The sequence below is a fragment of the Vitis vinifera genome, chromosome 6 (assembly GCF_030704535.1).
Source record: "Vitis vinifera cultivar Pinot Noir 40024 chromosome 6, ASM3070453v1".
Taxonomy (NCBI): domain Eukaryota; kingdom Viridiplantae; phylum Streptophyta; class Magnoliopsida; order Vitales; family Vitaceae; genus Vitis; species Vitis vinifera.
In genome coordinates this window covers 1,276,674-1,301,773 of record NC_081810.1, presented here as the reverse complement: position 1 = coordinate 1,301,773, position 25,100 = coordinate 1,276,674, and the positions used below count along the sequence as shown (strand labels likewise).

Below are 25,100 nucleotides of genomic sequence, written 5' to 3'. Positions count from 1 at the left end.
AGGGAATGAAAAAATTGAAGTGAAATAAAAGAAATTCAAACACTAGCTCAAAATGTAAAAATACTTTATTTTTATTTCCTAAAATGATTAAAGGAAATGAATTAAGTGAAAATTTGAAAAAAGGGAAAACATTTTCTTTCTCCTTTTTTATTTATTTTAAATAAATAAATTTAAGAAAGAAGAAAATTTATCTTTCAATTTTTTTTTAAAAAAAAAGGAAATAAACACTTTCTTTCTCCTTTTTAAAAATTTTTATTCTAAAAAGGAAATAAATTTAATGAAGGGATAAAATATTTTCTTTTTCTTTTTTAAAAAATTCTCAAAAAAAAAATGGAAATGAAAGAAATGAAAAATGAAGAAATAAAAAAAAAAAGGAATGAAAAAATTGAAGTGAAATAAAAGAAATTCAAACACTAGCTCAAAATGTAAAAATACTTTATTTTTATTTCCTAAAATGATTAAAGGAAATGAATTAAGTGAAAATTTGAAAAAAGGGAAAACATTTTCTTTCTCTTTTTTTATTTATTTTAAATAAATAAATTTAAGAAATAAGAAAATTTATCTTTTCAAACTGAATACTTTAAAAAATTCTTAGAAATTCAAAAGCAAAGTAACCAAAAGAAGTTAGAAAATAATAATGACTATAGCCTAAAAACCGTGTTAGATAAATTTTCTAATAAACCAAAGACCGTAGAAATACAAGATCTCCAACATGAGATAAGTGAAATCAAACTTCAAATTAATACAATGCTTGATCAAAATGAGGATTTAGATTCAAGATTAAAAATCTTAGAAAAAGGGAAAGTTCAAATGGAGGAATCAAAAGAAGAAGAACAATTAGAAGAAGGAGAATCTTCCCAATTGTTTGTGAATGTTATCACAAAAATGGCATATCAAAATAAGAATCTTTATTAAACCTGATTTTTCAAAGAATATAATAGCATTATTGGATTCTGGTGCTGATATTAATTGTATTCAAGAAGGATTAATTCCCTCTGTATATTTTGAAAAAACCCTCCAAAGAGTTGTTGGAGCAAACAAACAAGCTCTTGGTGTAGAATTCAAGGTTTCAAATGTTCATGTTTGTAATAAAAATGTTTGTTACAAAATTTCTCTTCTTCTTGTAAAAGACATGAACAAAGAAATGATTTTAGGAACACCTTTCTTGAGTCTTCTCAATCCTTTGACGGGTGATGAAGAAGGAATCAAAACAGTTTATGAAAACCAAGAAATTTGTTTCTATTTCCTAAATACTTCGGAGATAAAAGAATTAAACTTTGTAGACAAACAGATAAACCTAATTCAAAAGAAAAAACAATAAATCAAATTTCTAGGAAAAGAAATACATCATAAAAGGAGAAGCTATTACTTCCATGTTTTGAGCAGTTATGGTTACTTCTTCTAAAGGAGGATGGTGTGGTACTATGTTTTTGGATGCAGTTTTTCAAACTTGACCTTTGTGAAGCATATTGACTTCCCCAAAAGGATAGTCAAGGTTATTATTTGAAGCATACATTTCTAAATAAGTGAACATGGGAATATTTATTCCATTCTGTTTCATACTCCAGTACCATTCTTCCCTAATCTTATGTCTAGTTTGGGTGGTAAGCTTTGTAGAGAAAAACCATTCCCTTTTTTCCCTATGTTTTGAAAGATGTAACTCTTTGTTTATATAATCTTTATCTATTTGAAAAGGTTCTGTAATCTCATCCCGGAATCATAAGTGAAAATTTTCAAATGATCAACAGGATTTACTTCAAACTTTAACAAGTAAAATTGCACAATTAGATCTTTCAAACAAAGCCTCATCTTCAAACACAAAATCAATCAATGTAATAGAAGAGATTACTCCTGAGAATGTAGATGAGATACAAGCTATGTCTGAGGATAAGAATCCTCAAATAAATAAGATTGTTCATAAGTTCAAACAACAAAGTAGGACTAGGAATTTCTATATTTGACCCACACCTCCTGATCTGCAATATGAAGAAAGAAGTCAAATAGTCCAATCAAAGTATGACGGAGATGGCATCTATGAATGGAACATAGATGGAGTTAGTGACCATCAGGTACTAAACATCCTCCAAGAAATGATTATGGCCTTCACGGCCTATAAGTCAAGAGGAAACCTTGATCTAGCAATCTGCTTTCATCTGATAGCAGGATTTATTAGACAACTCAAAGGATGGTGGGATAATGCTCTCACAGAGAAAGAAAGAAGATTTATTCAGAAAAGTATAGATGAAAGTGGAAACCCTAATGCGGTCCATACTTTAATCTATGCCATAACCAAGCACTTCCTAGGAGATCCCCTTTCCTTTCAATCCTGAAGTTCTGAGATTCTTCAAAATTTACACTGTGACAAATTGAGTGATTACAAATGGTATAAGGAGGTATACTTTGCCAAAGTACATTCAAGAACAAATTGTAACCAACCCTATTGGAAAGAGAGATTCCTAAATGGGTTACCAAAGGTTTTTAGTCAAAGAGTTCAGTTGAGAATCAAAGAAATGTACAATGGTTTAAGTCCTTATGATTCTTTCACATATGGACAACTGGCAAATTTTGTCAGTAAAGAAGCATTGAACCTTTGTTCCCCAGCCAAGGTTAATGCCACTATTAAAAAGGACTTCAAATCTGCCAAAAAAGAGTTAGGATCATTCTGTGCCCAATACAGGTATGATACTCTTACCCCTCCTTCCAGACATTAAAATTTTCATAAGTCAAAAAGAAGAGATTCAAATAAAAAATATTCAAAACAAAGAGAAGATCCCTACTAAAAGAAATCCAAACATAAGAAACATTCAAATAAAAAATATCAGAAACATCCCTCTAAAAAGAAAGATAAAGAAGATGTCAAATATTTCAAATGTGGCAAAATGGGGCACATAGCTCCTAATTGCAAAGTCAAAGAAATCATAGCTGATTTAGACATAGGAAAATTTCTTAAGAAACAAATGATAAATCTTATCAAAACAGATTCTGATTCATCTAGCCAGTCCTCTGAGTTTAGTAACAATCAGTTCTTTCTCCTTGAAGATAGCACATCCAGTGATTCAAATAGTTCGTCTTCCCAATCCTCATGTGATTGTGTAGGAAACTGTCTTTGTCAAATACATCAAGTTAATATGATCTCTAGTGAAAACAATTTTCTCATAGAAATCATAGAGAACATTCCTGATCCAAATCTTCAAAAGGAATACTTTAAAAAATTCTTAGAAATTCAAAAGCAAAGTAACCAAAAGAAGTTAGAAAATAATAATGACTACAGCCTAAAAACTGTGTTAGATAAATTTTCTAATAAACCAAAGACTGTAGGAATACAAGAGTTAGTCAACCCTAATGCAGTACTTTTATGGACAAATAGTTTTCAATTTTTAAAAATAGAAAATTTATGTTTTCAGATAAGGTCTTTTAACTGTTTTCGATTATTTTTATTTATTTTTTAAAAACAATTTTAAACTCTTCTTAAAAACCGTTTTCACTTACCAAACATGCCCTTTACACTTTTTCATCTCCTCACTAAACCCCTTCTTGTTTTGGTTGATTTTTCTTTCTAAATGAAGCAATGAAAAATGAAGAAATAAAAAAATGAAGGGAATGAAAAAATTGAAGTGAAATAAAAGAAATTCAAACACTAGCTCAAAATGTAAAAATACTTTATTTTTATTTCCTAAAATGATTAAAGGAAATGAATTAAGTGAAAATTTGAAAAAAGGGAAAACATTTTCTTTCTCCTTTTTTATTTATTTTAAATAAATAAATTTAAGAAAGAAGAAAATTTATCTTTCAATTTTTTTTTTTTTAAAAAAGGAAATAAACATTTTCTTCATCCTTTGTTATTTATTTCTAAAAGAAAATTGAAGAAAATAAATGAAATGAAGGGATTGGGAAAAGGAAAATATTTTCTTACAAATTCAGGGAAGAGTGAAAAAGAAATGGAGATGCGGGGTATCGATCCCCGTACCTCTCGCATGCTAAGCGAGCGCTCTACCATCTGAGCTACATCCCCTCGACGAACGATGCCGTTTATTATTCTATCAGAAAGAAGAAACAAATGAGCTTTCCCGCCAACCAAACAGGTCTGTGTCGTTCACTTGAGATTGGAAAATAACTAAATACGACTCTTCTTTTTGGATATTACTGGCACTTCAAAGTGGGGTTTCCTTTATTTCATTTTTATTTCGGGAAATTTTTGGATTTGGTCAAGTTCAGTTTTTCCGGCTAAAGGAAAAAATCTTGACCAGTCCAAAAAAGCAAGTGTTCTAACTCTAGAATTTTCGTTAGGGTTTGTTTATTTCAATGAAATTCCTGGGAAATAAATGGAGAGCCTACCCTTTAGTTTATCTCTATTTGGGTTGTTGTTGTCCTCCCATTTGGTTGCCGAGAAACCATTAGAAAAGGAAAGAAAAAAAAAACTGGAATCTTTCAACTTCAACCCGAGTCTTTTTTGATTGATTTATAGTATGATTTTGTTTGAGCAAAGCCTAGAGTTCAATGCTGCTAGGTTTGGTAAACTTGTATGCATTTTGAGAATACAAAACAAACCATGCTACTTGAACTCAGAGCTCTGGTTCATGCCCTTTTTAAGAGCTTTTGGGGTAATTGGTAGTTTAACATGGCATCAAAGCTATAGTCTAGGGTAAACAAGTTGATTAATACAAGATCTGAGTCAATTAGACTTCTTCAAAATTGTTCGTGGGATGAAATTTAACTCAATTCTACTTTGTTGTTTGTTGATGTTTAACATGAATTGCATTATTAGCTCTTATCCCATGTACTAATTTCGAAAATCATGTGTGATGAACAATGGCTATCTAGTCATTCAGATGATGTTGTGAGGGTTCTCTGTAAAAGGGATAAGCTAGTATGGCCTTGCACGCAAGCCAGATATGCCGAGAAGAAACATCTACCACCTAGACACGTATCCATAGAAGAAAGTGACATGTCTATTGTACAGCTTGATGTCTAGGCCATGCAGCGTTGATAGTTTAGCTGTGGTGTAAAATCATTGATGTTGTTGTACTTTCAACATAAATACTTTCCACAACTACCATTCAAAAGGAAAAGAAAGCAAAGTCGAAGTTTTAGTATGCTTTACTTTTTGTGTGTTTTGATGGTTATGTCTTGACTATTCCTCCTATTTATATATCTCTTCTTTATGTTTCATGAAGTTTCTTCTTGTTTCCCAGTTCGCAACCGGGGAGTTTTGATCTATATCTTGCTTATTTGTAGTGTAATTTCCTGGAAAATTGTGCTGTTTGTGCACTTCCTTTACAATGTAATGTAATTTTGTGTTTGACTTTCCATTTTCCTTGCTTTTGAATTTCTCAATCGTTCTTTTTCTTGCTGAGAAGAAATTTCATTCGTCTTTAGAAGCTCCTTTTGATTTATAGAAACCGAAGGGTAAGAAATTTGGAGTCTTACACGACAAGCAATTCATTCGAAACTTGTATAAGCTTCCAAAATTTTCTACTCTTTCTATGCCTTTTTGGAAATCAAACAGCTCATATTGAAAATTTATTTTGATTGCTTCTATTACCTTTGGACTGTTTTTTTTCATTCCAGGATTTTGTCTAAAACCATTTGATGCAGGGCTTGAAGTTCAGAACAGATGGAAATCCTTCTTAAGCTTGTTATAAAAGTTTGTGGCTACCATGTCTATTGTACTGTATTTGGGGTCTGATTGGAAATTTTATTGCTATTGGTAAACCCTCTCATAGTTCTTCAATATCCTGAGATGACTGCAAATCCCATCATCCGCTTTCCAGAATGTATGACGAGCAGGGATTATCTGGAAGATGATGTAGACTGTGTGTTCAATGAAGGTGTTTTGTCAAGAACTTTATTTGCTAGTGAAGACAGCAAACCGGCCCCTAAGAATCAAGCGAGATGTAAGAAGATTCCAGTTAAAGAAACCACTTCTGTCTATTATTCCAAGGTAAGAAGGAAATCAATGAGTTTGGATACCTTTTGATAGAGATATGATTCTGATAGTTTAGCAGTGGTGTGGAAACATCAACTTTTTGGAAATTGTGAAAGGTGGAAGTAAATCTTCTGCAATTGTCATCCTTTGTCTCTCTCTGTATCTACCAGTCAAAGTTTAAAGTTAGTTCCATTCGTCTATGCTGAGATATGTCTCCATGGAGAGTTAGTCCCACCAGTGTATGCACAAAATGAGATGTTCAAAGTTTTCCATTATTTCAGCGAAAAGGTTTTATTGAAAAAGAAAACTATCTATTCATGTCCAGCTTACAGACATGTCCAGGATGAAGAGGAGCCTTTGCCTCTTGCTAGTTTGTAAAAGCCTCTTGTAATGATTTTTCTCCTGAAACTTGGTTTTGCTTGTGAAAATTGTAGCATGCAAATGGAAAGAAGATGATCAATGAATATGTAAAAGAGCGGAAGATCAGTTGCAGAAAATATGGGAAAGTGGTAATATTGAATGACTATATCTTTTGGATTAGACACATGCTTTCTGTTCAAGACAAATAGATAAATTTGTAACCTTGGTGTAGGTATTATACCGAAACAGCAACAACGGAATGCTATTTGCTATCAAGGTAAATGAGATTTTCCCTCGTATTAAAGAGTTTTACTTGACTCAGCTCAGTGGTTGTATTAATTTTCCTATTGTATTTCACATTGCAATTCATCTTGGAAATTATTTCATCCTGTTTGAATTACCTCGATGTAAGGCCAATTGCTTTCTTCTCCTCTTGTTAATGTGCTAATGATGTGTACTCTGCTTTTTATTGGCTAAATCCGGTGAGCTCAAACCTTTCCTTACAAACTTGAGTAGATTCAGGATCCTAATTGAAGCGAAAATGTCTCACATCTGGATGCATGTGTAGTAGTGATCTTTAAAATCGGTGAGAGCACAAATAATTTATGACCAACTTTGAAACCATCATTTAGACATGACTCACATATTATAATGATCACAACGTCAAATAATAAGAACCCGGATATTTTTATTTCTGATTTATTTATTTATTATGTGCAAGTTTATCAGGGTTGAGTAGCTCTCCTATACTTGCCTCTGAATTGTACTTCTTGTATGTGGCAGATATTTTATAAGTGCAGTTTGCGGAAGGTGCATATAACACCTTCTGAAACAGCTATGAGCAACGTTCTTAGGGAGGTAGGCTCTCTTCTCCCTCTCTCTCTCTCTCTCTCTCTCTCTATCTATCTCTATCTATCTCTCTATCTCTCATTTTGATTCTCTGTGATTTAAGTACCTACTGGAACCCTGTGTCTTGAATGTTTCCATCACAAAAACTAACAATCGCCTTATTGAACTTGCGCCTTTATGATGATTGTCCTATATAATACATATTATCCAATTACTGAATTACCTACTGTTTGTAGGAACAATAGATGGGCATTACTGAAACTGAGATTTTTTGGTAATGTGCTCTCCCTTTTTCTCAGTAAAAATGAGCTAAGAGATTTTGATAACATGGTATTTTAGGCAGTGAATCATGAGTAACCGTTCTTGAGGTGTGAACAAACCAAGCTTTCATCTGTGGATCACAATTTTGGACTTTAGCTTGAATACTACCAGATTTGGTTCCAAGCTTAAGTTGCTACTGTTGGGTTCACAATGGAGTTTTACAGCATAAAGCCTACAAAACAACAATGGAGTCTTATCCCAACAAGTTGTTATTAGCTACACGAGACCTTTTTCCTGGCCATGTCCTTTGTTCGATTAAAGACAGTTTTTCCTTAATCCCTCGAGACTCTTACCAAAGCCTACATCTTAATTATGTCTAATTTAGCTGAAAAGATTTGTCATTAGGTTTTGAATCAGCTCATGAGCTACTTGCCAATCTCAGGTTAGGGTTTTGAATAGCTAAGCTCCCAAGGAATCCATGGTTACTTGATGAGCTTGTTACCAAATTTACCCTCCATAGAATGCTCATTTCTAGTTCAGGATAAGTTGTTCTTGTGATTTAACACTGCACTTTCACTGTTGGACTATCATTCTTTGTCTTAGAGATTATCATACTGCCCCTTCTTGGTGTTGTTCAATGTTATGAGCTGCTATTCCTTTGTGGTTGTCCTCAATCATAGTAACATGAATTTTGATGCAAAATAATAGAAACATTAGAACAATTTTAAAGGTATCTTCCCAACTTCAGAACACACTTATTCTTGGTGAAATGAGTTACATTCTATGTCATAAAGATAATTATTGCTCTTTGTAAGCATGTTAAAGTTGGATCCTTGTAATCCAATTTCAACTGTTTACTATAGGTCAATCTGCAACTGTCTATTTCTAGCAGTTCAGGAGGATTGGGGAGTTGGGATCGGATTTCACCAGCTCTGAGCATTACTATTAAATAGAATGTCTACTGGACAGTACTTGGGACAAGCAGAATCTTCTGTGTCCTGTTGGAATACATTAAAGGCTATTCAACTTCCTTGAATTGAAGGTCATGATTTTCCTCACCTTCTGAAACTGATAAATTCTTACGATTAGCACTATCCAGAATCCAGCTTAGATTTTCACTGCTAGAGTCTTCAAAGCCTTACCTTTATGGCATGACGAGTATGTTTTTATGTTTCTTCAGGTCTCAATTATGAAGATGTTGGAACACCCTAATATAGTTAATCTTGTTGAAGTGATTGATGATCCAAAATCAGATTATCTCTATATGGGTACATGATGCCCCTTTCTCAGTTTTTGAAGCTTTACATAGAGCATTGCAATCCATGGCAGAATCTGGCTTGGTATTTACCATACTTTTCCTTTTTTTTCTTTTATGCAGTTCTCGAGTATGTGGAAGGCAATGGGACATGTAACATTTCTGAAACTCAAGGAGTGGATGAGACAACAGCTCGAAGATACTTCAAGGACATACTTGCAGGGATCATTTATCTGCATAATCATGTAAGTCCTTTCAAGAACTTCATGTTTGTTTGTTATAAATTTGGAAATGATCAATTCTGCAGTTCTATATTTATGTCATATCTGAACTTCCCATATCTCTTCCACTTTATTTGTGACAGAATGTTGTGCATGGAGATATAAAGCCTGAAAACCTTTTGCTCACCAAAAATGGAAGGGTAAAGATTGGAGATTTCGGTGTTAGCTATGTTTTTGAGGTAATGCTATCCAAAAATTCAGAAATGACAATTGATTAGAATTATAGATGGGGCCTCTAGATGTTGATATTTTCTGTTTGATTGGTATTGTAGGAATAATTTGGAAGTTAAACCTTACATCTAAAGCCTTACCCTTTTTGTTTTTCTGTCAAATGTATTTCTTTCTTTCTTTCTTTCTTTTTTTTTTTTGTTGGTTTTTCGAATTGATCTTGTTTTATCTCAGTACAAGAAATATGATTTGTAGGATGACAATGATGAATTCTGGAGATGCCTTGGAACACCTGCTTTCACAGCGCCTGAGTGCTGCTCAGGTAAGCGGATTCATCGAGCAATTTAAGAATCTGCTAGGATTCTTAAAAACAAGTACCAACACATTTCTATGAAAAAAATCAGATATGATTGTCTGATACAAGACTATCTTTAACCGTTTTTCTTTCTCAAACCAACAGCATTTTTTCCATTTTCTCTCACTCACTCACAAAGAACTGTGAAAATTAGCCCAAAGTCTCAACTTCTCTAGTCCATAGCTACTAGGGGAGGAATCATCACATTGTTCAGTAGTGGGGAAAGGCTTAAAATTGAACTTTTGTGATTCTATAACAGATATAGTTTACCATGGGAAAGCTGCAGACACATGGGCTATGGGCATTACCTTATACTACATGGTAGTAGGCTGCTACCCTTTTATCGGTGATGGCATACTCGATACTTATGATAAGGTAAATAATTCCAACCATGGTAATGATTCTTCTACTTGGTATTCTTTTCTTATTTTGGTCATTTATATTTTATCTTTGTTACAGATAGTTAATACTCCTTTATCATTCCCCAAAGAATTGGATCCAGAACTAAAAGATCTGCTCCAAGGCCTTCTCTGCAAAGGTGATTCCCATTACTTCTTTACCATTCCATCTTGCTGAAGAATCCCGCTTGAAATTTCTTTTTGTGAAGATTTCAAAAAGCTAGGAATATGAAGGGCAGTTTGCCAACTGTTTTTAAAGAACAAAAAGAATTTTCCAAACTGAAAAACATTTTTGTTAGTCTGAAGTTTTTGCTTGTTTTTTGTAAACTATTATGAGAGCAAAGGAAACACAGAAAGATGACTTTGATGTAAACCCTAATCCTAACTCTAAATCATGATCATCATATTCTTTTCCTTCATGTTTTTAGAATTGAGTTCCTAATGCATCATCTTCTTTTTGTTCATGTTTTTAGAATTCTCTTCCTAAATAAAATTTTGCTTCTAAAAACAACACATAACCCAAAATCATCATCATCTTCTTTTCATTCGTCATGTTTTTAGAATTGACTCTAATCCTAACCTAAATCACCTGATTTGACTCTAATCCTTATCCTAAGTCACCCAAAAACAAAATTAAAAACACGTACCCCTAAATCATCATCATCTTCTTTTCCTTAGTCAAGTTTTTAGAATTGACTCTAATCCTAACGTAAATCACCTGAATTGACTCTAATCCTTATCCTAGAACACCCAAAAACAAAATTAATGAAAACATTAACTTTCATAATGTCAGAAGTGGGGTTTGAACCCACACCCTCCTACGAGGCTCAACCACTCTGACCCTTTTAGTGATAATCAAGTTGGGTTTTCTCTCTAATTTTTTTTTTCTTGAATGTATGGTAGAAACTCCAAAATTTCTGTGAAGGCCAAAGAGAATTGATTGGTTTTTTGGGTTTGTTCCAATATGCAGATCCAATGCAACGAACTACCTTAACTGCTGTGGCTGAGAATCCGTGGGTGATGAGGGAGGGTGGTACAGTGCCTCAGAGGCTGTGTGGCTGCAAGCTCAGAAACATCCAACCATGAAACCCCTGTTTCTTGAATTGGTTATTCTTGTGGCTCTCTGCAATTACCATTTTTAAGCCAATATTACGGCAATGATCATTCATTTCTATGTACAAAATGTTAAAATTCAACCAAGATGAATACCCTAATTTCATATATACTGGAATAGTCTTGTTAAAATCAACCAAGATTAATACCCTAATTTCATATATACTGGAATAGTTAACAAGGTAAATACCCTAATTTCATATATACTGGAATCTCCTGATTAAAAACAATGAGTAGAAAAATAATAGCGGAAGCATACCTGAATCCATTGAAGAAGAAACCTTATAGGAAGAAAACCCTTTGAGATGGTCTTCCAATTCTAGCCACTAGATTCTGTGTCAATTTCTCTCTGAGAGGATTTTCAGAAATTGGAATACGTAGTCGTAGAATGGGGACCATAACCCTATTTATAAACCGCTAGGGCAGTTTTAATTTTATCACAATTATATTTCTGCCCCTCATAGAAATAATAATTGTCTAATGGTATCTACACAATAATCTCATGACAATTATACCCTTAAGCCAATTAATCAATTATTAATTAGATCACTATATTTAGGCTTAATTAAATGATAGCACACACATTTTAATTATTTACACGTGTGGCCCAAATTATAGATTAATTACAAAAATTAATCTAACAATCTCCTACTGGGCCACATGCATATGTAATCAAATAAATGTGTTTAACCTTATGAGCTCAAAATTTGCTATCATGTCCTTAGGGTATATCCGAACAATCTCGTCCATTAACTATACTGACATAGGATCAAGGTGGCCTTTGTTACATCAATCGTTACTAGACCAATCAATGGTCACGTATATCTGCACAGCTAAATGACATAGATCAATCATGAGTGCATAGCATGGAAATTACATGCAATGTGATCTATTCATGCCTATTTCCAACTGGTCCAACTTAACTTTATTGAGATCAAATCTTTAGCATAATTTAACAGAGTGCAATAAAATGAATACTTTATTTCTGCAGAACACAATCCAAATGTATAGATAAAGTCTAAACATAACATAGAGCAATATACAATGAATAATATAAACTCCCACTAAATTTGGATATCCTCAAATGAGACAACACCCATATGAGCAGTGTGCTCATGAAAGACCTTGGGTGGTAATCCCTTTGTAAGCGGATCCGCTATCATGGAGTTTGTTCCAATATGCTCTATGGATATCTGTCCACTCTGTACTTTTTCTTTTACAACTAGGAACTTGATATCAATGTATTTTGATTTTGTAGAACTCCTGTTGTTATTGGAATATAAAACTGTTGATTTATTGTCACAAAATATCTTTAGTGGTCTTTCAATACCATCCAGAACACGCAGCCCAGTGACAAAATTTCGTAGCCATATTCCTTGATTGGATGCCTCATAACATGCTACAAACTCTGCTTCCATGGTGGATGAAGTTACGAGTGTCTGTTTGGCAGACCTCCATGAAATTGCTCCACCAGCCAACAGATAAATATAGCCTGATGTGGATCTTCTGCTGTCTTGGCATCCAGCAAAGTTGGAGTCGGAATACCCAATCAACTCTAACTGATCCAATCTCCTATATGTAAGCATGTACTCTTTTGTTCTCTGTAAATATCTCATAACCCTCTTGGCTGCTCTCCAATGATCCATTCCAGGGTTACTTAGATATCTGCCTAACATGCCAACAATGTACGCAATATCCGGACGTGTACATACCTGAGCATACATTAGACTTCCCACAGCCGAAGCGTAAGGAATCTTCTGCATTTCTTGACTTTCTAAACTATTTTTAGGGCATTGATTAAGACTGAATTTGTCTCCTTTAGTGACAGGGGTATCACCTGGTTTGCTATTTTGCATGCCATACCTTTGGAGGACTTTATCAATATAGGTCCTTTGTGACAATCCTAAAATACCCCTAGAACGATCTCGGTGTATCTGGATTCCTAAGACAAAGGAGGCATCACCAAGATCTTTCATCTCAAAATGTTTTGATAAAAATCTCTTGGTGTCGTGCAATATGCTAATATCATTTGTGGCTAGCAATATGTCATCGACATATAAAACCAGGAAAATATACTTACTCCCACTGAATTTGTGATACACACATTCATCCATAAGATTTGCCTCAAAACCATATGAGACAATAATTTGATGAAACTTGAAGTACCACTGACGAGAAGCTTGCTTGAGCCCATAAATGGATTTAGTTAATTTACAAACCATATTCTTTGAGTCTTCGGACACAAAATTTTCTGGTTGTACCATATAAATTGTTTCATCAATGTCACCATTGAGAAACGCTGTTTTAACATCCATTTGATGTAACTCAAGATCATAATGTGCAACTAGTGCCATGATTATCCTGAAAGAGTCCTTCATAGAAACTGGAGAGAAGGTCTCTTTGAAGTCAATTCCTTCTTTTTGAGTAAAGCCTTTAGCTACAAGACGTGCTTTATATCTTTCTACATTACTATTTGAATCCCGCTTGGTTTTAAATATCCATTTACAACCAATGGGCTTCGTACCAACTGGTAATGGGACAAGTTCCCAAACTTTATTGTCTTGCATAGATTTGTACTCTTCATTCATGGCTTCAATCCATTTCTGAGAGTTGGAACTTTTCATGGCTTGCTGGAAGTTGATTGGATCATCTTCCATCATTCCACTTTCTACCTCACGTTCCTGGAGATATACGATATAATCGTCCGAAATTGCATTTCTCCTCTCTCTAGTGGATCTCCTTAATGACATATTTTCTTGAGGTTGTTGAGTTTGTTCTTCAGGAGCAATGTCCTCATTTGCAATTAAGGGTTGAACAATATTGTCTGTTGGTTGAGGATCCAAATTTACTTCTTGATCAATGATAGGTAGTGAAACCTGTACATTATCAAAAGCAATAGTAGATCCCTCTTCCTCTCAAAGACAATATTCCTAGCCTGATTTCTCCCCCTAAACTCAACATCCTCAAAAAATGTTGCAGTTCCCGTCTCAAAAATTGACCTAATAGCAGGATCATAAAATTTAAAACCCCTTGATCGCTCTGCATAGCCAATAAAGTAGCTGCTAACTGTTTTAGAGTCCAATTTCTTTTCATGAGGCTTATAAGGTCTCGCTTCAGCTGGACATCCCCAAATATGAAAATGCTTTAAACTGGGCTTTCGACCCGTCCAAAGCTCATAAGGCGTTTTAGCAGCCACTTTAGTTGGCACCCGATTTAGGATATAAGCTGCCGTTTTGAGTGCTTCACCCCAGAGTTTTTCGGGTAAAGTAGAATGACTAATCATACTCCTTACCATGTCCTTAAGGGTTCGGTTTCGTCTTTCTGCTACACCATTCATGCTAGGTGATCCTGGCATGGTGTATTGAGGGACGATCCCACATTCCTCTAGGTATTTAGCAAATGGTCCTGGATGTTGTTCACCTGATCCGTCATATCTACCATAGTATTCACCACCACGGTCAGATCTGACGCTCTTTATTCTTTTGTTGAGTTGTAACTCAACTTCTGCTTTAAATGTTTTGAACACGTCCAATGATTGTGATTTCTCATGTATAAGAAATAGGTAGCCATATCTTGAGTAGTCGTCTATGAATGTTATAAAGTACTGTTGACCATTCCAAGATGTCGTAGGGTATGGTCCACAGATATCTGTATGAATTAATTCTAAGACGTCTGTAGCTCTATTGGCACCTAATTTCTTTGTTTTGGTCTGTTTTCCTTTAATACACTCAATACAAATATCAAAATCTGAAAAGTCAAGTGAATCCAAAATCCCATTGGACACAAGTCGCTCAACTCTAGATTTAGAGATATGACCTAGGCGTTTGTGCCACAATGAGGCCGAATTATCTTTATTCAATTTACGTTTTGTACCTCGTGATTCCACATGCAAGGTTTCATTATAGGACGGAACAGTTTCCAACAAATATAGATTATCATAAACATTAAGTAAACCGGTTCCTACAGCATTTGAATTAATAGATAATGTAAATTTATTGTTTCCAAATGAACAACAATAACCTGATTTGTCCAAAACAGAAACTGAAATTAAATTCCGTCTGAAAGACGGTACAATAAAAGTATCTATTAAATCCAAAAAATAACCAGATTTCAATAATAATCTAAAGTGCCCTATTGCCTCTACTTCTACCGACTGACCGTCTCCGACATAGATGCATCTTTCAGCATCACTTGGTTTTCGGTAACTCAGGCAACCCTGCATAGAAACACAAATGTGAGTAGTAGCACCAGAATCTAACCACCATGTGTTTCTAGATACTGAAGCTAAATTAACTTCAGAACAGACCAAAGTAAGAAACATACCTTTCTTAACACGCCAAGCAGCATACTTGGTACATTCCTTCTTAGTATGTCCAGGCTTATTACAGAAGAAACATGTTACCTCAACTTTCTGTTTCTTTTGTTCTGGACCATTAGAAACAGCAACCTTATTATCCTTATTCTTTCGTTTGCCCTTATCCTTAGAAGTGCTAGCCAGATGAGCACTTTCGGTCTTGTCTTGCTTCAATCTCTCTTCCTCTTGCACACAAAATGAAATGAGCTCATTAAGAGTCCATTTATCCTTTTGACAGTTATAACTGACCTTGAATTGATTAAATTGTGCAGGAAGAGAGATGAGAACCAAATGCACGAGTAAATCATCAGATAACTCGAGTTTCAAAGCCTTAAGTTTTGAAGCAAGATGAGACATCTCCATGATGTACTCCCGAACATTACCCTTGCCTTTATACTTCATTGAAATCAAGCTTGCTAAAAGCGTGCTCGTTTCAGCCTTATCGTTTTTGGCAAAACGTTTCTGAATTTCCGCAAGGAAGTCACTGGCATTAGTAACCTCATCGGTTACCGCACCCCTGAAAGCTTCTGGAATGCCGCGCTTCATGATCATAAGACTTAGCCTATTTGAACGTTCCCACTTACCCCAATAAACCTCATCCTCTTGAGTACTTTGCTCATTGAGTTCATCAGGTTTGGGCATTCTCAAGGCCAAGTCTATATCCATGCAGCCTAAGAGAATCATCATATTCTCTTTCCAGTCCTTAAAATTAGTCCCATTTACCATAGGGACATTATTGATGTTGGCAGATATAGAAGTAGTTGATATAAAAGCTGAATCGAGAACAAAATAAAATGAATCAAATAAACCATCATGCTCACATAAAATAAGCAATTAAACACATAATCTTTAAATTTAAAAGCAAATTATGACATTTCAAGATACCTAGCACAACATTAATATCAAGTCTTTGGACAGTAATATTAACTGTAAGTGGTACTCTTGTTGTAGTGATCAAACATTGATGATAAGTTATGTCAAATAATAAATCTATCTTTGGATTGATTTATTATTCACATTAAGTTACCTTTATAATCATCACATATTTATCACCACAAGTATGTATGCAATTTGACCAAATATTAACTTTCCTTTGGGCCAGTCAATACCCGCATGAATCACATACACACAAATATCTAACACCCCGAACAGACTAATCTACACGGAAGATGTCACTTTGGTGATTTTCCGCTTTAATTAGCCTATTTAAAATGCTAGATCAATAACTTAAATATTAATATCATAAAATGCTATTAAATAATAATAATAATAATAATAATAATAATAATAATTTTAATAAAAAAAAAAATTTATCAACTCAATATTTCATAAATATTAATCCATTGACATATATTAAAATAATAACTCAAAGAATTAATCAAGGAGTAGGCTCTGATACCACTTGTTAAAATTCAACCAAGATGAATACCCTAATTTCATATATACTGGTATAGTCTTGTTAAAATCAACCAAGATTAATACCCTAATTTCATATATACTGGAATAGTTAACAAGGTAAATACCCTAATTTCATATATACTGGAATCTCCTGATTAAAAACAATGAGTAGAAAAATAATAGCGGAAGCATACCTGAATCCATTGAAGAAGAAACCTTATAGGAAGAAAACCCTTTGAGATGGTTTTCCAATTCTAGCCACTAGATTCTGTGTCAATTTCTCTCTGAGAGGATTTTCAGAAATTGGAATACGTAGTCGTAGAATGGGGACCATAACCCTATTTATAAACCGCTAGGGCAGTTTTAATTTTATCACAATTATATTTCTGCCCCTCATAGAAATAATAATTGTCTAATGGTATCTACACAATAATCTCATGACAATTATACCCTTAAGCCAATTAATCAATTATTAATTAGATCACTATATTTAGGCTTAATTAAATGATAGCACACACATTTTAATTATTTACACGTGTGGCCCAAATTATAGATTAATTACAAAAATTAATCTAACACAAAATACTTATCTCAATGCAATCTGAAGAATTAGAGTCAATCTCTCATTTTCTGCTTGAGAAAAATTTCTTTGCCCCACATCTGAACTTGTGAAGATTGCCCACGTAATGGCTGTATCTGGAGAGACAACCCTTTTCAGTTCTTTTAATTTTATTCATTAATCCATCACAAAAGTTTCAAAAACCTTCCCAGTTGAGGTGTTTGGTTTGGTTGGATTGATTCTGGAACATATGCCTATTGGTGGATGCGGAAGTGAAGGTGGATCACCTCAAAAGAGGAAGCAAACTTGAACAAGGCAACCCAATTAGGTTTATTTTGGGTGAATGATCCAATACAGTGCCCAGCTCAGCCCAATTTACAATTGAGGCTTGTTTGGGAAAAATTTTAAAAATGATTTTCAAAAACAGTTTTTAAGAATATTTTTTAAAATAGTTCTATAATATTTCCAACAATAAAAATCTGTTTGAGAATTTAAAATATTCTTAATTTGTATTCTTTGTTTTCAAATATATTTTAAAAGGGTTTCAATCAATAATTATTTTTTAAAACAATTTCTAAAAAATAATTAAAATTACTAAAAAAATTAGAAAACAATTAAAATCAGAACAAGTTCATGAGAAGCTATTTATTTATTTTTTTAAATTACTAATCATGTTTTCGAGTCTTAAAAACACCTTTTTGTTTTCAAGAAACTTGAAAACATTTTTTTTTTTTGTTTTGAAGAAAAAAGAAATTGTTTTTAAAAATAGTTCCCAAACAACTCTAGGTGTTGTCAAAGTTTCAAAATTTATTTTTCAAAATCCATGTATGGTAAAATTTATTTTAAAATAGTTTTTAAATGGATGAAAATAAAACTAATTTATAAAATTTGAGGTCTATTTTTCTATATTTTTTCAAATTAGTGAATCAAAACTCACTTTTCCTTAAAAAAAAAAAAAATACAAAATAAGTATCGAGTATAATTAGTTAATTACTCCAATTGATAACTTTTATTGAATTCTTAAAAAAAAAATATATGTTCACCAAAGTAAAATGATCAAAAATAAAAATCCAAAAAAATTATTTTGAGTATCACCAATATGAAAACAACAAATCCATCACTTTTTATCTTAAATTTTAAAAATTTTAGAAATGCACGACTATAACAACATACGGGACATATCTAAAAATCTCTCAATTCATTGGATTATGTTATCTAATCTTTTAAAGAAATATAAATTTAAATTTAGAAATTATAAAATAAAGTGTTACGATATTATTATTATTTGGAAATTATAAAATAAAGTGTTATTATTTGGAAATATATATTAATAATAACTAAAAATTAAATTTAAAAAAACTTCAGGGTGTTATTTTTATATCAGAATTAAAATTTATAAATATGAAAATAATTGTATTGTATCTTATTAATAAACTCACATTTCAAATTTTAAAATTATAAGTTAATCCTTTAATATTATAATTAAACCATAATTTTAAAATTATAAGATTCCTAAACAATAGGAGAATCTTATGTCTTCTTGGAATACATTCTAGCACTCCACATTTTTCAATCTAAAAATTGATCTATTTTTAACATAAATATAGTCTTTTTTGCTTATAAAAATAATATTCTCTTTTAAAATTCATTTGAAAATAATCAAAATGTTGAATGACATTTATGTAAAAAAAAGAAAAAAAAAGTTATTTTTCAAGTTCAAATATGCAAGAGGTTAGATTTATAAATTTCCAAGCATTTTTATAAAAAACAAATTTTTGAGTTCTAATTCTTATAAAAAAAACCCGACATGGTATTGAATGAAAACTTCAAAAAAATCTCATTCTCTTTCTCTATTCCAGTATTTAAAAGGTCGGGACGCAGGCCAGAATTAATTATTCACATGAATCCATGAAATTACAATTTTTAAGCCTACACCCGAGAAATGATCATTCACACAAATCCTATGTATGCACAAAATATTTCAATCAATACAAAACCAAATCCTCACACAAACCCCAAAATTAATACCATTTAAAAGAACAAAAGAATCAATTCCTAAACAAACGCCAAACAGATATAATCAACAGCATCGACATGCTGAAGAACTCTTAGGATTTATCCTCATCAGCAGTGTCATATTCTCCGGTGGGTGACTGCAGGCCTCTTAATGATGGCGATGACACCTCGCTGCCTGCAGGAAAATCGGAGATGGCAGCAAGAATCCGGCGAATGCTAGCGGATCGAGCAGGCTTGAAGCTGAGAGACCTCATATTCTTCTTTGAGAAAACGTCTGAAGAACTCTTCAGGATCAGATAAACCAGACCCTGAACGATAGCGAACATCACCACCTTGATCAGCATATCCGCCACAGAGCCGTCCATTAAGGCCATTTTTCTCGGGAAATTTGCAGGTGGGGAAGAAGATTATGCAGAAGGAGAACTGGGTTTGAGGATAAGAAGGATGCATGGGGGGTATTTATAGAGGAGAAGAGGCTGCTTGGGAGCAGCCAATTTGACTTCTGGGGAAGGGTTTTTCCTCAGAAGGCATAGAAGTTGTTATTTGACTGCCAGAAAGCTTGAAGAACTGCATATGGATTATGCAGTTTGAAGAGGTCATTGGAGTCTTTGGATGATATTAGAATTAATTAATTCTTTTTATATAAATTGGTCTGTGACCCACCTCTTGAATCATTCTAAGGGTCACGGGTGATGTCATTTTCACGGAGAAAATTACAGTAGAAAATGAAGGAAAATCGAAGAAATGTGAAAGTAATCTTTCTAGAAAATGAAATTTTTGGACCACAAAATCTATTGTTTTGTGTCTATATTAATTAATAGCAGAGAAATAATTGAAAGATGTCTTTAAATTGCGGAAAATTTTCAAGAAAAAAAAAAGGAAAATTTATTTCCCTCTTTTTTTCGTATTCTTTAACTTTTCGAAAGTTTTGAAAACTATATAAATTTTGATGTGTTCTACCGTTCTACGTAATTGATGAGTGGGAGGGAGAACAATGTAGAGAAGGAACATCCGTGTGAAACCGGAGAAGATAAAGGTGGTGGTGAGGTCATGAGGTGGCTTTGGACATTAAGCCTCATGCTGTGCATGCACTTTTCCTAACGTATACGCTTTGTATTTAAATAAAGGAGGCAATCAATGAAGTGGAGGCCTCATCCTTTTAATGCTTTTTTTTTTGTTTTCCTCCCTGAATTGTATTCAGTTAAAGAAGGCCTCCCAACAAGATTTTCATGGACTTTTACCAGAAAATAACAAAATTTTCCATCAAAATTTTGAGGTTTAAGCTGGTTCTGAAAAATATTAAGAAAAGAAAAAAATTTAAGAAAAATAGTTTTTTCATGTTTGATTTCATCGTGTAAAATATAAAAGAAAATCAAATATAATTTACATTATTTAAAAAATTATATATTTTAAAATTATTTAATTTTTATATAATGATAGAAAATATATAAAATAAATTTAAAAAATCATATAAAATAATTTATTGATTTTAAAATTAATTTTTATTTTACTTTTTCTTTCTTTCAACTTTTTTTCTTTATTTTTTCCTTTACATTTTCCCTTAAATTTTTCAAATCAAACATAACCTTATATATTGTATTTTATAGTGAGACGGTTTTTAAAGACAACGTGAATGAAATAAATGAAAAAACGATACGTGGATTTGAAATCAAAATTTAGAAAAATAGGTGTTTTAAATGTTGACAAGTTCCTACTTCTAATGGAAAATTTTGACTTACAATAGTACTAAAATTAAATAATACATTATGAGTACACGTTGCCTTAGAAAGTTGATATTCAATGAGAAAATTGTAACCATGTGAAATTGTTAAACTTCTAAGAAAGGAAGCTTGGGTTTGTACTCAACAATTGAAGTTTCAACTCCTAACCCTTAATTTGTTACATTTTTCTTCCTTGTGGGGTCACAATTTTGTCTAGAATAACATGAAGAAACTCTTTAGAATAGACTTATAGACATGGAAAAATGGTATAACTTTAAATCATTGGAAGTGGAACATGTTGAGCCAAGTGTTCTTCATGTGAAAATATGTTTGTATTAAATGAAAAAAAAAAATTTAAATGTAATACAGGGAAGTTAGAATGGGTTTGAAATTTGTTTTCTAATATCAAAAATATATTTAATAATTTTTTTTTACTAAAAATGATTTAGGAAGGATTTGTTCTAAAAACAGGTTTTTTATTATTATTTTATTATTATTTTTTATTTTTAGTTTAATCCACTTTTAAGTATTTTAAAGAGTATTCTAAGGAAAAAAAAATAGAATTATCAAATATATTTTAGAAAATTTTATATTGTATATAACCATGTATTATTTTCATAAAGAATAAGTTGAGAAAACAGTTTTTTAGATTTAATTGAGTTCCCAAATAAAAGTTTGTATTAAGAAACAAGTAAAAATTATTTTCAAGAATTATTTTTAAAGAGTGTTTCTTGATGATGGTTTTCGAAAACATTATGAAATAAAATTTTTGGTTATACTTGATTCTCATAAAATTTGAGAGAAAGAAAACAGAAAGTAAAAGTAAAATAAAAGAAAAAATAAAGAAAAATAAAAAATAGATTCAAAATAAATAAATTATTTTATATGTTTTTTCAAACTTATTCAACTTATTTTCTTCTATTATATAAATATTAAATAATTTTAAAATGTATAAATTTTAATTAATTTTAAATACATTTGATTTTCTACTGCAATTTTTTTTATAATAAATCATATAAGAAAAAAATTATTTTTCTTAACATTTTTTTTCTTTCCTTAGTACTTTTTTTAAACTAAACATATTTTTCATTTTTCATAATTTATAAAACTCATTAGATAAATATTATTAAAATTTTAAATTATATATAAGAAATATTGAAAAGACAATTTAATTACATTTTTCCGAAAATGACAAATAATTTTAATATTACTACTTAAAAAAAAGAAAATAATATCAACCCTAATAGTGATTACAAGTGATAATGTATGGTTGAAAGTTTCAGTTCAAACAAAAACTTTAATGCCTCATATATCATCTTGAAACTTGAATCAAATTGAAAAGTTTCAATTAATTGTTTTTTCTATGGAAAATATGAAAGATGGTTTAAAAAGTTATATGTTTTTAAATCATTTAATTTTTATATAAAAAGATAAATAAATAAAAAAGTAAAATGAATATTTTAACAAATATATAAAATTAATTTCTTCTCTTTAAATTTATTTTTATTTCTTTTATATTTTTTTTTTTCCATTTTCTTTATCCTTCTTTTCACTTCAAAATTTTTAACAACCGAACATAGGGTAGATATCAATGTTTTGAAAATTGAATCTAGTCCAATTCCCTCTATTGGGTTACCTAACTATTGAAACAATAGTTGATGTGAAATTATCATTTATCAAAACATAATATCACCAAGAAATCAATATGAAAAAAACTTAGATTTCCTTTGGGAGCAAGCCTCATTAAAATGCTTTTATTTGTAATACTTTTATTATTAATGTTTTTATTGGAAATGTTTTCAAATATAACCAATTAATATTTTGATACAAATTAAAAAATGTATTTTGATAATATTTTTGGCAAACATATGATATAAGAAAAAATGATTTTTTTGAAAATGAAAAATCACTTACAAAATGATAATTTAAAAATCATTTTAGTGATTCTTCATTTTTTTTTTAAGTAATTGTAAAAAATTTCCCAATACATAGGCTTGTTTTTGGTTTGAAAACATTTTTTAGTTTTTATTTTCTATTTTCATTTTTTATTTTTTTCTTCTAAAAGTAAAAACTATTATTAAAAAATAAATTTTGTGAAATATTTTTTGAATTTAAGATCTTATTTTAAATGGTAAAAAATATAATTAAAATTTTATATAGTACAATATTATATACTATAATAACATTATTGTATTACATCAATTCATTACTCTTTTTTTCTTTATTATATTTATTAATTTTAAAATAGCGTGATAAAATATTTTAATATATTTATAATTATTTAGCTAAAATGAATTCTTTTCTAATATAAAAATATATACTTTTATAATAATGTAGAGTCTAATAAATAAATAAAATACTAATAATTATTTCTAATATAATATTTGATTTCAAATAATATGACATGATATGATATTTTATTCATATTAACATTTATTTTTTGACTATATATCACTAATATAAAATGTGGAATATCGCAATTATTCTCATAGTCAAACAAACCCTCACAACATAATTGAGATTTAATCATACTTTCAATAGTATAATATATATTATCAACTCTAAACTGTAATGCCCCAAACCCAATTTAGGGGTAAAATCATAATTTTAAAATTATTAATTAATTAAAGTAATTTAATAAGGGTAAAAAAATCTTTTCGTATTTAAAACCACTATATATAAATTATATCTTTCATATATTCTCTATTTAGAAAACTCTTTTACATAGAGATCAGATAGATCAGAGAGCATAGGATTGAAGGTTTTAAGGTTTAGGGTTTGAAAATCAATTTTTCAGATAAGATTTTTAATCTTTAAATTAATATTTTATATTCGTTAATTAGTTTTAAACACTTTAGATATTCTTTTGGAATATCTCAATTTTGATTAGAGTTCGTTTAATTAATTTTTAGGTCAAAAAGATTAAAAATTTATGAACATAGTTTGATTTATTAATGGAGATCAATAAATTTTGATTACTCAAATAAATGAATCTAGATAAAATAAAAAAATTATATAGTTTTGGATGTGAAAATTACATAAAATTGTGAGTACAGAGGTTAAAAGTTTTGACTTTAAAAAGGAAAAAGAAATGATAAAAGAAGCGCATGAAGGATTTGAAATGTTGAAAAAAAAAAAAAAAGAATTGCATGGGGTATTTGTTAAGTTTCAGTAGGAGATTTAAATAATAGTAATAATAGTTTAATGCAAATAAATATTCTTAAAAAATTTATTTTAGATAAGTTAGAAAAAAGGAAATAAATTATTGTTTAGGAAATTGAAAATAATATTTGATGGTAATAATTTTAAAATGATAAATTAATTAGAATCCCTAATACTAAATATTTCAAGATTTTGAGTGCTTCAAGGTAAGGGAAATTAATGCAAATTTTTACCGAAGAAATAATTTCCTTTTTATATTGTATTCTGAAAAGTGTAAAAATATTATTTTTATCTTTTTGCATGGATCAAATATGTGTTTTGTATGAAAAGTATATTTGAGAATCTTCTCACTTTATTTATGAAAAGTGGAAAATTTTGGAGATATAATATTTTGTTTTGCAAGTTTAAATTAATGAAATAAAGTGTTTGACTTTGGTTCCTATGACTTTAGTCAACGGGTTATAATTGTTGACATTTCTATGGCCCTAATCAACGGGTTATAATTGTTGACTTTTGGTTTTGTTCACCTTAAATGAAACAAATTTGAAATTAGTCACTCATTTGTAAAGTCCCACCTAATTGGGCACCATTTGTTATTTGATAACCATAGTAAGATATTTTGAATGCATTTGATTTGGTTTTGATGAAAAAATGTTTTGAAATGGATATGAGAAAGTTTGTTGAAAAGTTTGAATATATTAGTATTTCGAACTCAAAAGTTTTTTTATGAAAATAAGTATATGTTATATCTCCTATTTGCAATATTGATTGAAAATGTTTTATCCATGAAACTGCATTGATGTTCCTTATTGAGCTTTAAGCTCACGCCCCTTCGTTGATAATTTTTCAGGTACTCTCAGTTCGGACGAGGAGTGATGACTAGGTTTATTTTAGTTCAAACTTTATTTTGGACATTGTTTAGAT

At 31.0% G+C, this 25,100-nt stretch overlaps 2 protein-coding genes and 1 non-coding gene across 6 annotated transcripts; 1 reads left to right on the top strand and 2 right to left on the bottom strand.

The window, feature by feature from the left end:
* Nucleotides 1-3,939: 3,939 nt before the first annotated feature.
* On the bottom strand, nucleotides 3,940-4,012 carry TRNAA-AGC (transfer RNA alanine (anticodon AGC)). Its single transcript has one exon. It is a non-coding gene; the product is annotated as a tRNA-Ala (tRNA).
* On the top strand, nucleotides 3,945-11,074 carry LOC100251930 (serine/threonine-protein kinase GRIK1). 4 transcript variants are annotated; one of them, XM_010653036.3, is made up of 13 exons: nucleotides 4,155-5,281; nucleotides 5,596-5,644; nucleotides 5,772-5,941; nucleotides 6,361-6,435; nucleotides 6,519-6,563; nucleotides 7,070-7,144; nucleotides 8,577-8,664; nucleotides 8,775-8,896; nucleotides 9,016-9,111; nucleotides 9,356-9,422; nucleotides 9,715-9,830; nucleotides 9,915-9,993; nucleotides 10,824-11,074. In XM_010653036.3, the coding sequence occupies exons 3-13, from the start codon at nucleotides 5,777-5,779 to the stop codon at nucleotides 10,937-10,939; spliced, it is 1,044 nt and encodes a 347-aa protein (XP_010651338.1). In that variant the 5' UTR covers nucleotides 4,155-5,281; nucleotides 5,596-5,644; nucleotides 5,772-5,776; the 3' UTR covers nucleotides 10,940-11,074. The 4 variants fall into 4 exon arrangements, with proteins under 4 accessions (XP_059593317.1, XP_010651335.1, XP_010651338.1 ...); XM_059737334.1 differs by lacking the exon at nucleotides 4,155-5,281 and adding an exon at nucleotides 3,945-4,082 and having other exon boundaries at nucleotides 5,596-5,941; XM_010653033.3 differs by having other exon boundaries at nucleotides 4,151-5,281; nucleotides 5,596-5,941.
* Nucleotides 11,075-19,136: 8,062 nt separating this feature from the next.
* Nucleotides 19,137-20,201, bottom strand: LOC100250058 (uncharacterized). The gene has a single exon (XM_002285621.5). It carries the CDS (start codon nucleotides 19,665-19,667, stop codon nucleotides 19,386-19,388), a length of 282 nt encoding a protein of 93 aa, XP_002285657.1. The 5' UTR covers nucleotides 19,668-20,201; the 3' UTR covers nucleotides 19,137-19,385.
* Nucleotides 20,202-25,100: the final 4,899 nt, after the last annotated feature.